General features: G+C 39.0%; 1 protein-coding gene across 1 annotated transcript; it reads left to right on the forward strand.

The window, feature by feature from the left end:
* The first annotated feature begins 269 nt into the window (after positions 1 to 269).
* LOC122089459 (heat shock protein 90-5, chloroplastic-like) lies at positions 270 to 7,895 on the forward strand. The gene is made up of 19 exons (XM_042659213.1): positions 270 to 690; positions 980 to 1,053; positions 1,378 to 1,503; positions 1,584 to 1,677; positions 1,861 to 1,944; positions 2,091 to 2,234; positions 2,322 to 2,438; positions 2,719 to 2,766; positions 2,856 to 2,942; positions 3,830 to 3,934; positions 4,010 to 4,150; positions 4,344 to 4,436; positions 4,678 to 4,755; positions 4,846 to 5,100; positions 5,945 to 6,047; positions 6,321 to 6,495; positions 6,597 to 6,702; positions 7,227 to 7,316; positions 7,440 to 7,895. The coding sequence occupies exons 1-19, from the start codon at positions 421 to 423 to the stop codon at positions 7,629 to 7,631; spliced, it is 2,382 nt and encodes a 793-aa protein (XP_042515147.1). The 5' UTR covers positions 270 to 420; the 3' UTR covers positions 7,632 to 7,895.
* The last annotated feature ends 6,000 nt before the right edge of the window (positions 7,896 to 13,895 follow it).

The following is a 13,895-nucleotide window of genomic DNA, read 5'->3' on the forward strand; positions in this document are numbered from 1 at the left end:
CAACCCTGACTTGAGGTCATTGTTTTTCACCAAAACTGGTGCAGATGATCCATACTATTTTAAGAAGAAGATAGGGTCGGGTTGGACCAGGCTGGGCTCACCCTGTGGTTTTCAACCCTGACCCGGCCCTGATTTAGGGTCAGGAAATTCCCAACCCTGAGTCCCTGACACGACCTCACGGTCAAGTTATTTTAGTTCAGGTCGTATTCGGGCTAAGGGCAGGCTCGGGCCGACGCTTGCACCCCTATATAATAATAGAAACCCTTCCTTTCCATCTTAAACCCATGTACAGGGTTTTCCATATTCTAAAGCTCGTCTACGTTGTTTGTAGGTCGTTTCTCAGCTAACAGAATATAGCAAAGCATCGAATTCAGTGAATCTAGGTTTTCTCTTCTCTACACCTCCCAGTCCCAGGGGTTAATGGCGCCCGTTCTAAGCAGCAGCTTGACCTCAGCTTCCATTGTCTCTCTTCCTTCGTCATCATGTCTTTCGATGAATAACCGCAGTAGAGTTCTGAGATTGGGAACTGCTTTTCTACCCCGAAATGTTCTGAAAAATGGGATTCCTGGGGATGGGTTGAAGTGGAAGCTCGAAAAGAGGAACAGTGGAATGGTTGTCCAATGTGAGGCTGCTGTCGCAGAGAAAGAAGTCGCTGAGATTTCTGAGGAGAAATTCGAGTATCAGGCTGAGGTGGGTATTCTTTCCATTAGAATTTATTTTGTTTTCTTCGAATATTTTGAGTTTGACTTCCATATATTGTTGAGTTCTTGGTGAACTTGGGCAGCTGGAAATTTTCGGATTTTGGCTATCAATTCCTACATTTTTATGGGCTTATTCAGGATTAGCTATTTTTTCTCCTTTTATATTCGAATTGGTGAAATGTTATGTTCTTAACTATCTTCCTCCGTTATCACTTCATGTTTCTTCATCCAGGTTGAAGATTGTGTCTCATTGTTTTTGATTTCTTAAATAATTGCAGGTCAGTCGGCTCATGGATCTAATAGTTCACAGTCTTTATAGCCACAAGGAAGTGTTTCTTCGAGAGCTCGTGAGGTGTGTGTGCTAGCATATCTTGACTTCGGCAGATTTTTCTCACGTTATTAAGCTATATAATCTTGAATTTCTACTACTTCCAACTTCTGGGTGTTTATCATTCTTTGCCGTACTTAGGGCTGAAGTTACAATATATTTCATAAGATAGGGGGCTACTTTGAAGAAGCTCTTTACTCCTATAATTATTATCAATGGTGTAAATTTTTGTTTATTTGATTGGTAATAGTTCATTCCTTCAAACTCCACTTGGAAGAGATATATTCTTTTTGTCATATTTTCCTCAGTTGATTGATCTCTTCTGTTTAATTCCATGGTCTTCCTCAGTAATGCGAGTGATGCTCTAGATAAGTTGAGATTTTTAAGTGTGACTGAGCCCTCTCTTCTTGGAGATGCTGGTGAACTGGAGATACGCATCCGGACTGATCCAGAAAATGGGACCATTACCATAACGTATGGTACTTTGCCCATTATAAAGTTTGTTTACTCGACTGGTAAGAGTTTTATTCATTATGGCTTCACTGTTCTTGCAGAGACACGGGGATTGGAATGACAAAAAATGAGCTTGTTGACTGTCTTGGAACCATTGCTCAGAGTGGCACATCAAAATTCTTGAAGGCTCTGAAGGTAGTGATTTTTCTTTAATGTTTTTTTTTGGGGGGACAGTTGGAGGGTTGATTCCCCTTTATCTTTGTACTTTATGCGCTGCTGTACTTTATTTATGTCTCTTCTTTAACCCATATTTTTATCTTGTGACCATGACCTGTTTATTCATTTGTATTGAGTCTTTTTTGTTGAACCTGTATGAAGGAGAATAAAGATCTTGGAACAGACAATGGTTTGATTGGTCAATTTGGGGTTGGATTCTATTCCGCATTCCTTGTTGCTGACAAGGTATGTTGAGTTGAAATTCATTCGTATTACCATTGTCAAGTTACTTTATGTATGTGTTAGTTCTGTAAAAGTTGAGATTTTTGTCCTTTTCATCAATGCGTGTGCAAAGATTTGTATCTGATTTATTTTTTTTTACCTTGGAATAGGTTGTTGTGTCTACGAAGAGCCCAAGATCAGATAAGCAGTATGTCTGGGAAGCCATTGCTGACAGTAGTTCATATGTGATAAGGGAAGAAACTGATCCTGAAAAAATACTACGGCGTGGAACACAGATTACCTTATACCTGAGGGTATCGCTTCTCTTCCTCCTTTCAGTCTAGTATTTGTACACGGATCCTTATACTGAATCATTAGGATTCTGCCTTTTACTTTTGCAGCCTGATGATAAATTTGAATTCTCGGAGCCAGCTAAGATTCAAAGTTTGGTGAAGAATTACTCACAATTTGTTTCCTTTCCTATTTACACATGGCAAGAGAAATCAAGGACTGTAGAGGTGGGGATTACTTTCTGGGTTGTACTGATACTTCTGTAGCTATTAGAGCAAAGGAATTTGTTCAAAGTTCTCTCCTTTTATTTCTGCATGTTACTTGTTGGAGAGAAACAGGATGTATGGACTTCAGTGGGGCATGGTGCCTTCGCTGCCTTCTTTTTAGGTGACTTTTGAGAGGGTCCTATTCTTTATTGCTTCATCAAACTGTAAACTAGCATTTTCATTTTTTCAAAGACAGTTATTTTCTTTAGCTTGTTTTTAATTAAAATGAGACTTTGGATAGGTGGAAGAGGAAGAAGAACCAAAAGAAGGAGAAGAACCAAAACCAGAGGTGATGAATGAATTTGGATCAATGAGTCATCTTGCTTTGCCTTTTCCATCATAAATAGTTTGGTCAATCTTATGTTTCTTCTTGTTCAGGGAGAGGAGGAGGAGAAGAAGAAGAAGAAGACCATAACAGAAAAGTATTGGGATTGGGAATTGGCCAATGAAACAAAACCGATATGGGTAGGTACTTTTCTTTTATTCTTTTCTTTTGGAGTGGGGTGTTTGCGTGATGTCTGCTTACTTATGGCTCTAGTTGTTTCTATGGGAAAAATATTTCCTGGAATATTAAGTATTGATCATGACACTTGTTTTGTATTTTTTTGTTATGATGCCTTTTCTTTGTTGTAAATAATAAGAAACATGTTTGGGAATCGTATATTGCCGAAAAAAATCCAGCCTGTAATGCAGGTGGTACCCTCCATTGGTGGTAATAGTATTGTTGACTGATTCCAACCATTTCAGTGAAAAATAATATCCGAATATATAGTGGAATGTTGTTACCATCATATTTGGTCTGTATTTCGCAAAGTAATTACTGTTTTCTTTTTTCCTATACTAACACCATGTTTTTCCATGTGGAAGGGTGATAGGCATTCTTGACCATATGTATATCTGGAAAATGGTCTAGATTGGCCACATACAAATTTCAGACTTAGATCGACCATAACTCTCTCATGTATTATTGACATATTCCCTTGTATTTTCAGCCATCCATTTCTTTTTAGAAAAGTTTCATTTTCCATTGGATTTTCAAAACCTTATTTTGCCACTTTTGCTCAACTCTGTTGTGGTTGAAACTTGACAAGTGAGCAGGGGACCTTTGTGTTCTCCTGTCCACAAAATTTCAGCTTTATCCAATCTGCCATATGGCAGATATTTGTACCAGCCTAGGAAAACTTTCTAGACTTGCTGGATTAGAAGAACTTCGTCCTTACCTATATGAGTTTTTAATACATTATTACAAAATCCCATTGACTCTTCCATCATAAACTCAATTCTGTATGCAGTTCTCTATGTTTAGTATACTTATGGTTTTATTTGTTAAAATTTATATATAATATTTGTAGATGCGAAATCCGAAAGAAGTTACAAATGATGAATACCATGAGTTCTATAAGAAGGCATTCAATGAGTTCTTGGATCCACTTGCATACACCCACTTCACAACAGAGGTATGTTTTAATTATCCATTGGCTATTGCACCAAGATTCTAGGTAGGAGTGTGATTTGGTCTTCAAATTTGGCAGGGTGAGGTGGAATTCAGAAGTGTTCTTTACATTCCTGGCATGGCACCTCTTAACAATGAGGACATTGCAAACCCTAAGGCGAAGAATATACGTCTGTATGTCAAGCGTGTGTTTATTTCGGATGACTTTGATGGTGAACTGGTAAGTTTTATGGAATGCTGGCATGATTTATAGTTACTCTTCTTAAGGTGCGAGGGTTTAGACATTACTCCTTGATTAATGGGCCATGTAGAAATTTTTTCTTTGACCATGTATACTGCTTATTAATTCTTGTATGCTTGGCAGAAGATTCTTCATATGATAACATGGTCTGAATTGTGTTTTCCATTTGCAGTTTCCACGGTACTTGAGCTTTGTAAAGGGGGTGGTAGATTCAAATGACCTTCCTCTTAATGTTTCTAGAGAGATTCTTCAGGAAAGCCGAATTGTAAGTTAATGATCATCTGCATTTTCAAATCAGATGGTTTTGATAGTTATTTATTTTTTTCCCTTGGCCCAAACATAAGTGCAGGAAATGATAAATGCTTCCGTATGCTTATAAAAAAAAATTTATTTGGTATTTAACATTACTATTTTGGTTTTGTAAACAATTCAGTTTTTGTTCTCTGATCAACAGAGATGGTGATTTTGTTTTGTTCCCTGGGTTTTTTTCTATCTTGTACTGACAGGTAAGGATTATGAGAAAGAGGCTTGTTAGGAAAACATTTGACATGATTCAGGAGACATCTGATGGTGAAAATAAGGAGGTAGGGAACAATATGATTCAAGGGTACTCGTTGCATTGTTGCATCTTAGATTAGCGTCTACATGATGTAATTTATTATTCCTTTTTCCAGGATTACAAAAAATTCTGGGAGAACTTTGGTAAATTTCTCAAGTTGGGCTGCATCGAGGATTCTGGGAATCACAAGCGCATAACACCTTTGCTGAGGTTCTACTCTTCCAAAAGTGAGGAAGAATTGATTAGCTTAGATGACTATTGTGAGAACATGGGAGAAAACCAGAAGGCTATCTACTACTTAGCTACAGACAGCTTGAAAAGTGCTAAAACTGCGCCATTCTTGGAGAAGTTGGTTCAAAAGGATATTGAGGTACTCACTTTATTCTAGTCTCTAGTGTTACCATACAAACCAAAGAAGAGGGATAAAGTGCAGTATAATACTAATAAGGTTAAAGTTTGAGTTTAGTGGCCTTGAATGTTAAAAGTGGAGTCCTCCCCCAACCCCTCCAACAACAACTTAGCCTTATCCCAACTTAATGGGGTCGGTTGGCTATATGGAACCAATCAAAGACAGAAAAAAGGAAGAGTAGAACTAAAAAAAAGAAGGGGGGGGGGGTTGTGGGGGTAGGAGGAAGAACACAAACACAAAAATCAGTAAAATCTCACCTAGATAGGGTCGGCTACATGGATTCTTGCCCTCCAATCCCATCTATTAGGTAGGTCATGCTTGGGACAAACACATCAATATGCATGTCATGTCTTCCCTCACTACTTCTCCTATGGTCATTTTAGGCCTCCCCACCCCTCCCTTGGCCAAGAAAAAAAGGGACATTTATCTTGTTTTGGAAGTTTTACTGAAGCAAATTAGTAACCCGCCTCATCAGGCCATCCAGGAAGAAGACGAGAAAGAGCAAGGGATTTCTGTTATTTAGCTGAAGATGATTGGAGAGGGAAGACTAAGGTCCATGGATGCTAGATAGTTGTTAATGAAAATGGTTCGGAGAGATGGGTCTCTTTCATAATAGTGAAAATAGGGACCTGCTGGCACAGATATTTTAGTGTTCTTGAATGACGCTAGTACTCTCAGTGCTTGTCTTAGTTCTATTTTAGTGGTGGTTAAGTTTGGTTAAAATGAACTTAATGTCTTCTATTGGCTTTTACAGGTCAGGTTTTCTTACTTCTGGATTGCTAACGTTATATACTCTCTTTCACAGGTCCTATTTTTAGTAGAGCCTATTGATGAAGTTGCCATCCAGAACATACAAACATACAAAGAAAAGAAATTTGTGGACATAAGCAAGGAAGACCTAGAGTTAGGTTTGTTCATTACTTAATAAGCCTTCAAATTTGATTGATTTGAATCTTCTATATTGGTTCGACTTTTCTATGTTTCCTAGGATGCTACTATACCATAGTTATAAAGGCATTGCCTAGGTGACACTCCGGTCCAGCTTTGACTGGCGCCTTAGTCGCCTAGCCAACACCTAGGCCACAAGGCTTCACCTTGGTTTTTTGACATCCTCCCTCACCTTGGGCTGCCTTATGCCTTAATAACATTGTTCTTTACCATTATGCCAACTGATACATTAGGTGATGAGGATGAAGTAAAGGAAAGGGAAAACAAGCAAGAGTACAATCTTCTCTGTGACTGGATAAAGCAACAGCTTGGTGATAAAGTGGCTAAGGTGCAAGTCTCCAAGCGTCTCAGTTCATCTCCCTGTGTGCTTGTTTCTGGGAAGTTTGGATGGTCTGCTAATATGGAAAGGTTAGTTACGTTTTCAGTGCCTGGATTTTTACTCCTATCAGCCATATATACCTTTTCTCTTTGCATGAAGGTTATTCTGAATTTCCCCCTCTTTTTTAAAGGCTTATGAAAGCACAGACCCTTGGAGATGCCTCAAGCTTGGAGTTCATGAGAGGGAGAAGAATATTGGAGGTCAATCCAGATCATCCCATTATTAAAGACTTAAATGTAAGATTAACCTCTTTAGCTGATTTGGGCTGACCTTTTCTATTTCATCGATGGTTTGAAGTTTCTCTTTCCTTGCCAAGGGGCTAAGTTTTCTGTTTTTCTAGTTGTTCTTGTACTTCTTTGGGTTTTCTTTACTGTTTTCATGTATGGATCAAATCATGTCCTGAAGGCTGTAGCCTTAGTGCTACTCAAAAAATAAAAATCAAAGGTAGAAGATATCATGTTGAAATGCTGAGGGTTTCAAAAAATGAAAATAGAAACTAGAATAGGAAACAAAACAGATTTTCAGTAGTTTTGACTTGTGGTATTTTCTCTATAATTGTATCTTATTTGTGAGTACCAGAACACCTGAGTCTGCAATGGAGCAGGTCCCACTTTTCCAAGTGAATCAGGGAAACCAGTTGCACTATCATTTTATAAAATATGTACTGTGAACCTGGAAGCTGGTATTGCTTATGAGCTGTGCACTCTTTGGATGTGGTCATCATCCTATTGCTGATACCGGGTGTGTATATGTCTTACAGGCTGCATGCAAGAATGCCCCAGAAAGTGATGAAGGGAAAAGAGCTGTTGACCTCTTATACGAGACAGCCTTAATTTCCAGTGGATTCTCTGTAAGTGCTCTTAAACTAGTCTTTCTTTTGTTAACAGGATGCAGTTATCTGTTACAGCATTTACTTGACTGACAGCCTTCTAATACTAGCTTCCCTTGTTGCTGTCTTCACTTCCCTGTACAGCCTGACAGTCCAGCTGAATTGGGTAACAAGATTTATGAGATGATGGCAATTGCCCTTGGAGGGCGATGGGGAAGATCAGATTCAGAGGATGCAGGAACAGAGGGATCTGATGTGGGTTCTGTTGAGACGACAGATGCTGAAGTGGTTGAGCCATCGGAAGTGAGGGCAGAGAGTGATCCTTGGCAGGATTGATAATTTTTGGTAGTTTTTTTGAAATTAGGATTGTTGTTCAGGCATTGTTTATGATTCTTGATAAAGGTTTACACAGAGGCATTGTAAGCTGAGGCATGGGAGGATAGTCATTAGAGGATAAGTTGGGAGCAATCGATTGTAATTGTGGCAGAAACACAAAAACAAAATGATTGAAGTGGTAAAGGAGTATTCAAACCCTTCGACTTCAGGTATTACATTCCTTTGCACTTCATGTTGATCCTATCAATAAATTTGAATTACTAATTATGGAACTCTACTTAATTCCTGTGATGTTTTGAGCTTCCTGTCATGTTGAGAAGGGAAAAAGAAGCCTGAAAGGAAGGGTGGTCCCTGTGCCTAGACATGGTTGGGGTGGGGGGTGAAATGACAGCTCCAACCCTGAAAAAATGCAGAAATCCTGCTTTTGTTGATGCCTCTGTGTGCTCCCATTTGCCCTCATGCAGTGTAGGAGCCACATTGCCTTTCAGGGAATCCTCTCCCTATAATGGACTCTATGCATTCTGTTTGTTTTGAGCCTTCTGAAATTTTTAGCTCTAGGTTGCATTTGATTGTCCTAAAATTTTAAGTTTTCTGTTGGCCGGAAAATGGAATGAACAAGTTCTATAGGAAGTTTTTGGAAAGCTTTGCACTGCTGCATAATCTAACAACTGGAAAAAGCGAGAGAAGTTGATTTCCAAGGGCTCTGTTTCGCTTTCCAGTAAAGTTGGTTGAGTTTTGTAGGCAATCAGTGGAACTCCCTTAAGTGAAGGGAAATGTTGCTACCAAGCCTTCAATTGAGATATGTGCTCCATGATTCATGTATACATATACCTAATTTTGAATTGGGGAAATATTTCCTGCAGGGATTGCAAGAGGGCCAATGGGACTGCACAGGAAAGCATCCATAGAAATACCATTTTTTTTACATAAAATAAATGTCATTTTCCATTTCATGGGGGGTGGACCGGTCACTTTGCCCCCTCATGTATCTGAGCACAAGATCCACACTCCCCCACAGAAACCTTTTTCCCTTTTGAATTTATGATACATTGAAGATGCAACTTTAGTTGGATTTAAAAAATTTTCAACCTACATTTAGTTGTAAGAAAAATTAAAGTGAATGGATGCAAAATTTTCAAACCTATATGTTTGAATGTTAGGGGAAAAAAAATAGAGCCTGGGTCACCAACACTAGGGGTGTCAATTTCAAGCACACACCACCGAGCCCGACTTGGACCAGCCCAACATGTTAATAGTTTGACCTGGACAGGCTTGATTAATAAATGTGTTGCATTTATAAAGAGGCAATACACAGTGCAGCCACCTGACCCCGTAGGCGCTTAACTGGACCGACACATTTACAAGCCTGACCTGAACCGATTCCTTTAAGCCTGACCTAGCCCGAGCCCTTTAATATTACTTAGAGGTGTCAATCCTGAGCCCACACCGGTATGCCCGACCCAGCCCGACTCGCTTAAGGCCGGACCAGAACTAGCCCGTTTAATAAACATGTCGAGCTTAAGCCATGCCCGTTTTTTAAACCAACGTTTATGGTGCAGAGTAGTAGCTCATCGGGCGCTCAACTGACCTGACCCCCTTTAGAAAAATGCCTAAATAGTAAATACCTATTTTACCACTAATACTACAAAATATGAGTAAGGAATAGGTAGGACTAAATGGTAAATTCCTGTGGAAAAAACCCCTAAAGGCCTAATTGCCTAAAGAACTACTGGAACTTTGGAAGTCACAAGGAGCCGCTTCCCTCTTCCCTCTAGTCGCCATTGCCCTCTTCCCTCTAGTCTTCTTCATCCTCAGTCTCAAGATCAAAGATTTGATGATGTGATTTTAAATCTTAATCTCTCAAGCTCTCATCTTCCTCAAATTTTCAAACTTTGGTTTCCTTCCTAAGAGGTAAGGTATTTTCTTTTTTTCTTTTCTACTGTCTAAGACTCTTAAAATCAAAGAAGCCATTGCTAGTTCTAATATAGATATAAGGTTTTTTTTTTTTTTAACTATCTCAGACTCCTCTGGTTTTGACAAAATCAAAGAAGCCATTGCTGGTTCTGATATAAGGTATTTCTTTTTTTTTCATTTTTTTATTGTCTCAGACTCTCTTTGGTTCTGATAAAATCAAATAAGCCATTATTTGATTGAGGGGAAAGACAGCTACCCAAAGTATGCTTTTTCTTTCATTGTATTATGCATACCAGTGAATAAAAAATCCAATTACAAGTTTGTAATGTTCTTGGATCATTCAATTGTTAAAAATAGTGTAATTCTTGTAACTTAGATTACATTTTAAAAACGTGATTCCCTTGGATATGGTTCCAGAATTGTGAATGTTATCCTCTATTAGTTTTAAAATCAATATTTTAATCCGCTTAAAAAATGATTTTAGGGTAGACACATTTAGAGCCCGTTTAGAATTAAATAGGCCCATAGCCCATTTAAGGCCCATTTAAGGTAGTCCGATTAAAACCCGACACCGACCAGCCCGATTAGAAACTGTACTATGCCCCCCAAACCCAGGCCCCTTTAAGTAAATGGGTACTCACGGTGCAAGGATTTCACACCGCCAAGCCCGGTTAGGCATGACCGAGACCAGCCCAGCCTAGCCCGACCGATTGACACCCCTAATATTACTTGATATCCCCATTTTGCCATCGATAAATTGAAGAGTAAAGGAAAAATCTGAGTGGGTTTGCTCCAATTTTCAAGATGAACAAGAGATTGATCGATGAACAAGTGTCTTTGACAATAGAAAATTAAATTTATGTAATTGTGGTGGTGAATTAATGGTGGGTTTGAAAGATATGCTTGAGGCCGGACTGTGTTTTCAATAGAATAAGTTTGTCAACTTGAGTACTTGGACTATTGCATTGATGTTGTAAATGCCTATTTAATGAACGTTTAGAGATAAACAAGTCCATAGCTCGACTTAGGCATGTTTGTGACAACTCGATTATAGTTCGAGACCGACCAACCTAATTATAAACCGTACCATGTCCGTCCTAGCTAAGCCTGTTCAGTTAAATGGGCATTCACGGTGTAACCCTAGAATTTGGATGATCCAGGCTAGGCCCGACTGAGACTGTCCCATCCCGACCCGGTTGACACCCCTAAGTCCAACAGCATGTGTGTTTAACCAGGGGTGGTAAGCCAATAACATGTGTCCTATGTTTCCATATATGCCCTTTTATATTACCATTATCATCTAATCGTATGGAAAGGACACACGTGGTAGGTGATCTAGGTTCCAAAGCCAGTATCCTCCCTCCTTTTTATAGTTTTTTAACATTTTGACCCTGACTTCCTCCTACCTCCTACCTCCCTCTTTTTTATCACCACCTCATGACAGACCACATGGTACCCTCCTTGAAGCCAACCTCAAACTCATCCCCAACTCCCAACTTCTAACCATGGCTTCCCTCTAGTCCTCCCGGAACTTTGAGTTTGGACACCTACAATCCTGCATATATGTGTAGGCTGCATATACTGCTAAGTGCTGACATCTGATGTGATGCCTGCATGTCCATGAAGGTGATCCAGTTTCCTATACACTACCTTTACCTCTACCCCTCCCTCGCATCCCCACCAGGCTCCAAGAACAAACCTAAGCTGCCAGTCTTCATCAAACACATGACCACCAACTCCACTGCCATGTGACGTCATGTCCTTGAAGTACCTATTGGCCTCGATGCCCTCACATGTTTTGTTCATTGTTGGAACATCGTCCTTTGCATCCTCAATAGTTCCGACATTGTCTCCAAGGTCGCCAAATTTTCGCCATTCTTTGTGCCACTGTCACCTTCAATGGTCACTTTGATATTCTTTCTACATCTATTGAATTGGGGTTGAAATCGTCTGTAATTTTGATCTTGTACAATTTCGTGTAATATCATTTTTAGACGGTGACACGTGTATTGATACCAATACAATGGTCTAGATCTGGTGCAACTAATAAAACATTAAATCAGTGAAGAGACATTTAAATCAGATCTGGACCATTGTATTAGTATCAATACACGTGTCACCACCTGAAGGTGGTATTGCACATAATTGTACGAGATCGGAATTGTAGACGATTTTTTTCCACTGAATTGCTTTCACAATCTTTATTTTCAATCCCCTCTTCTGCTAATCCCTTCACTAACTCCCTCATTGGTCTGTTTTGGGTTTCAGTTTGCAAAACTACTCACGGAATGTGTATGCTTTATGTGCAATAGTTAGGTGATAATATGTGTTTTTTGCTTTCATAAATGCCTTTCTATACATTCTTAATGATAATATTACGGGGAATTTATGAAAACAAATGGACAAATATCATCAACCAACATTACGTGAAGCATACATGTATAGGTAGGTGATCCAAGTTCCAAAAAGTATCATCCCTCCTTTTATAGTTTTTTGACATTTTTACCACTGACTTTCTCTTACCTTCCTCTTCAATCATCTCTTCCATGTGACTGACCACATTGTACCCTCCTGATCCCCACACTGACCCTGACCTGGACCCCAACCTCGGCTTCAACCCCTAACCCTCACCATAGCCTCTCTCCCACTCTTGAACTCTAAGTTCAGATCACCTACACGTATGTGTAGGCTGCATATAAGGCTATATGCAAACATTTGTCCCAATTATTTCCATTCAAAGGGTGAAGATGGGTATTTATAAAAGCATAAGGGATAAGTGTTGGCACCTGACCATAGGCAACCCAGTCTCTCAAACACTACCTTGACCTCAACCCATCCCTCCAAGCCCACCAAACACCAATAACAAACCCAATCCTTGAGTTTTCATCATATACAACACCACCGACTCCACTTCGTCTCTACAACATTTAGTAATCCTTTTTATCATTTGTAACCTGGGGAAGATGAGTTGTAGAGTTTGGTTCCATGTAAAAAGAGTCAATCTCCATCGAGTTTGAAAGGTGGTAGTCGTGAGGGAAGATGTGGCCCCCAAGGTCCATTGCCTACTCCCAGAGTGTCATGAGGGATGTCAATCTGACTTTGGATGCGATTTGACTCAGGGGTGGAAGTGTGGTGAGGAAGGGAAAAAGGTGTTGATACATTTTTTGGTCACCCCAAAGGTGCTCAGAGCAATGATAAATAGAAGTTTAAGGACCGTGAGAATGTTCTATTTTATGGTTTGAGAGGCTCCCCATAATCTTGAAGACGTTGGGAATTATTTTGATAAATTACCAAAATGACTTCTTGGGGTTAATTAGGTTAAATTGTGATTAAATGGCCTTAAATCCACCTAATTTTCCAAATAACATGATTTTCGTGTTGAACTTCCACATAAATTTTCTTTGGAAACATATTAACTAGTTTATTTAAACCCCTAATTTGAAAAGAAAAAAAAAAATCTATTTTAGTCGTGTCGGATCTGCTTTAAATAACTTTTCATTGACCAAAACAATCACAATTTTCATACCATTTAAATTTATTTGCAACAAGTTTTGAAATACCTTTTGAATCATTAAATTTAGATTGTGGAGCAAAAGTTATGAACTTACAAAGATTTAAAGAACTTGGCCAAGCCCCAACCTAATTCAAATCCAAACTAAACAAACCAAAAGCTTCACAAATTTTGAAGTTGGACACCGGATGAGCTTATATCGATGTGAAATAAGCTTAAGTTGGGGTTGAACGGGCATCTGCCGATGCTTTCTCAATGCCAATGAAACTGATGAGCATCGAACAAAACCCTTTATAAGTCATTTGACATTGAAATCTAAGTTTTAAAAGCAAGTTGGACTCTTTCATTTTCTTATATTTCACACGGATAAGCTCGGGGGTGGGGGTCCAAAAAACATCTAAATACATTTATTGGACCCCAAGAATGGTTTTTTATTTTAAAAAGATCATGGTCAATCATGGGTTTAATTTATTTATAATGGATTAAAGCATTTAGCCCCTTTTTGACCATTAATGAGAAACAACCTCGTTCTCACCCAAAATCAAAATCTAATGGTTTTGGGTGAGACTTGATCATTCATGTCTTTGAGAGACTGAGGAAGTCTCCCAAGACCAGAAATAGGCACTTTCCCCATGTTCTTAAGTAGTTTTTAGAGAGTGAAGTGCAGAAAATCTCAAAATTATAATTCGAGTTTAGGGTGTTGAGGGAGAAGTTCGCCCTCCTGAGTTGTGAGTGCTCTCCACCACTAATACACGGGTGCTTCTTCATTGTAGGTGTATTTTTTTTTTTTTTTTTTTTATTTCAATTAATTATGTTGTGTAGTTTAGTCTTCTTTTTTT

Source organism: Macadamia integrifolia, chromosome 9 (assembly GCF_013358625.1).
Source record: "Macadamia integrifolia cultivar HAES 741 chromosome 9, SCU_Mint_v3, whole genome shotgun sequence".
NCBI classification, from domain to species: domain Eukaryota; kingdom Viridiplantae; phylum Streptophyta; class Magnoliopsida; order Proteales; family Proteaceae; genus Macadamia; species Macadamia integrifolia.

Coding starts and splice junctions, on each gene's coding strand:
- LOC122089459 (XM_042659213.1), top strand. CDS start 421: ATGGCGCCCGTTCTAAGCAGCAGCTTGACCTCAGCTTCCATTGTCTCT. Junction 3,935..4,009: donor ACACCCACTTCACAACAGAG/GTATGTTTTAAT, acceptor CAAATTTGGCAG/GGTGAGGTGGAATTCAGAAG. Junction 4,437..4,677: donor TTCTTCAGGAAAGCCGAATT/GTAAGTTAATGA, acceptor TTGTACTGACAG/GTAAGGATTATGAGAAAGAG.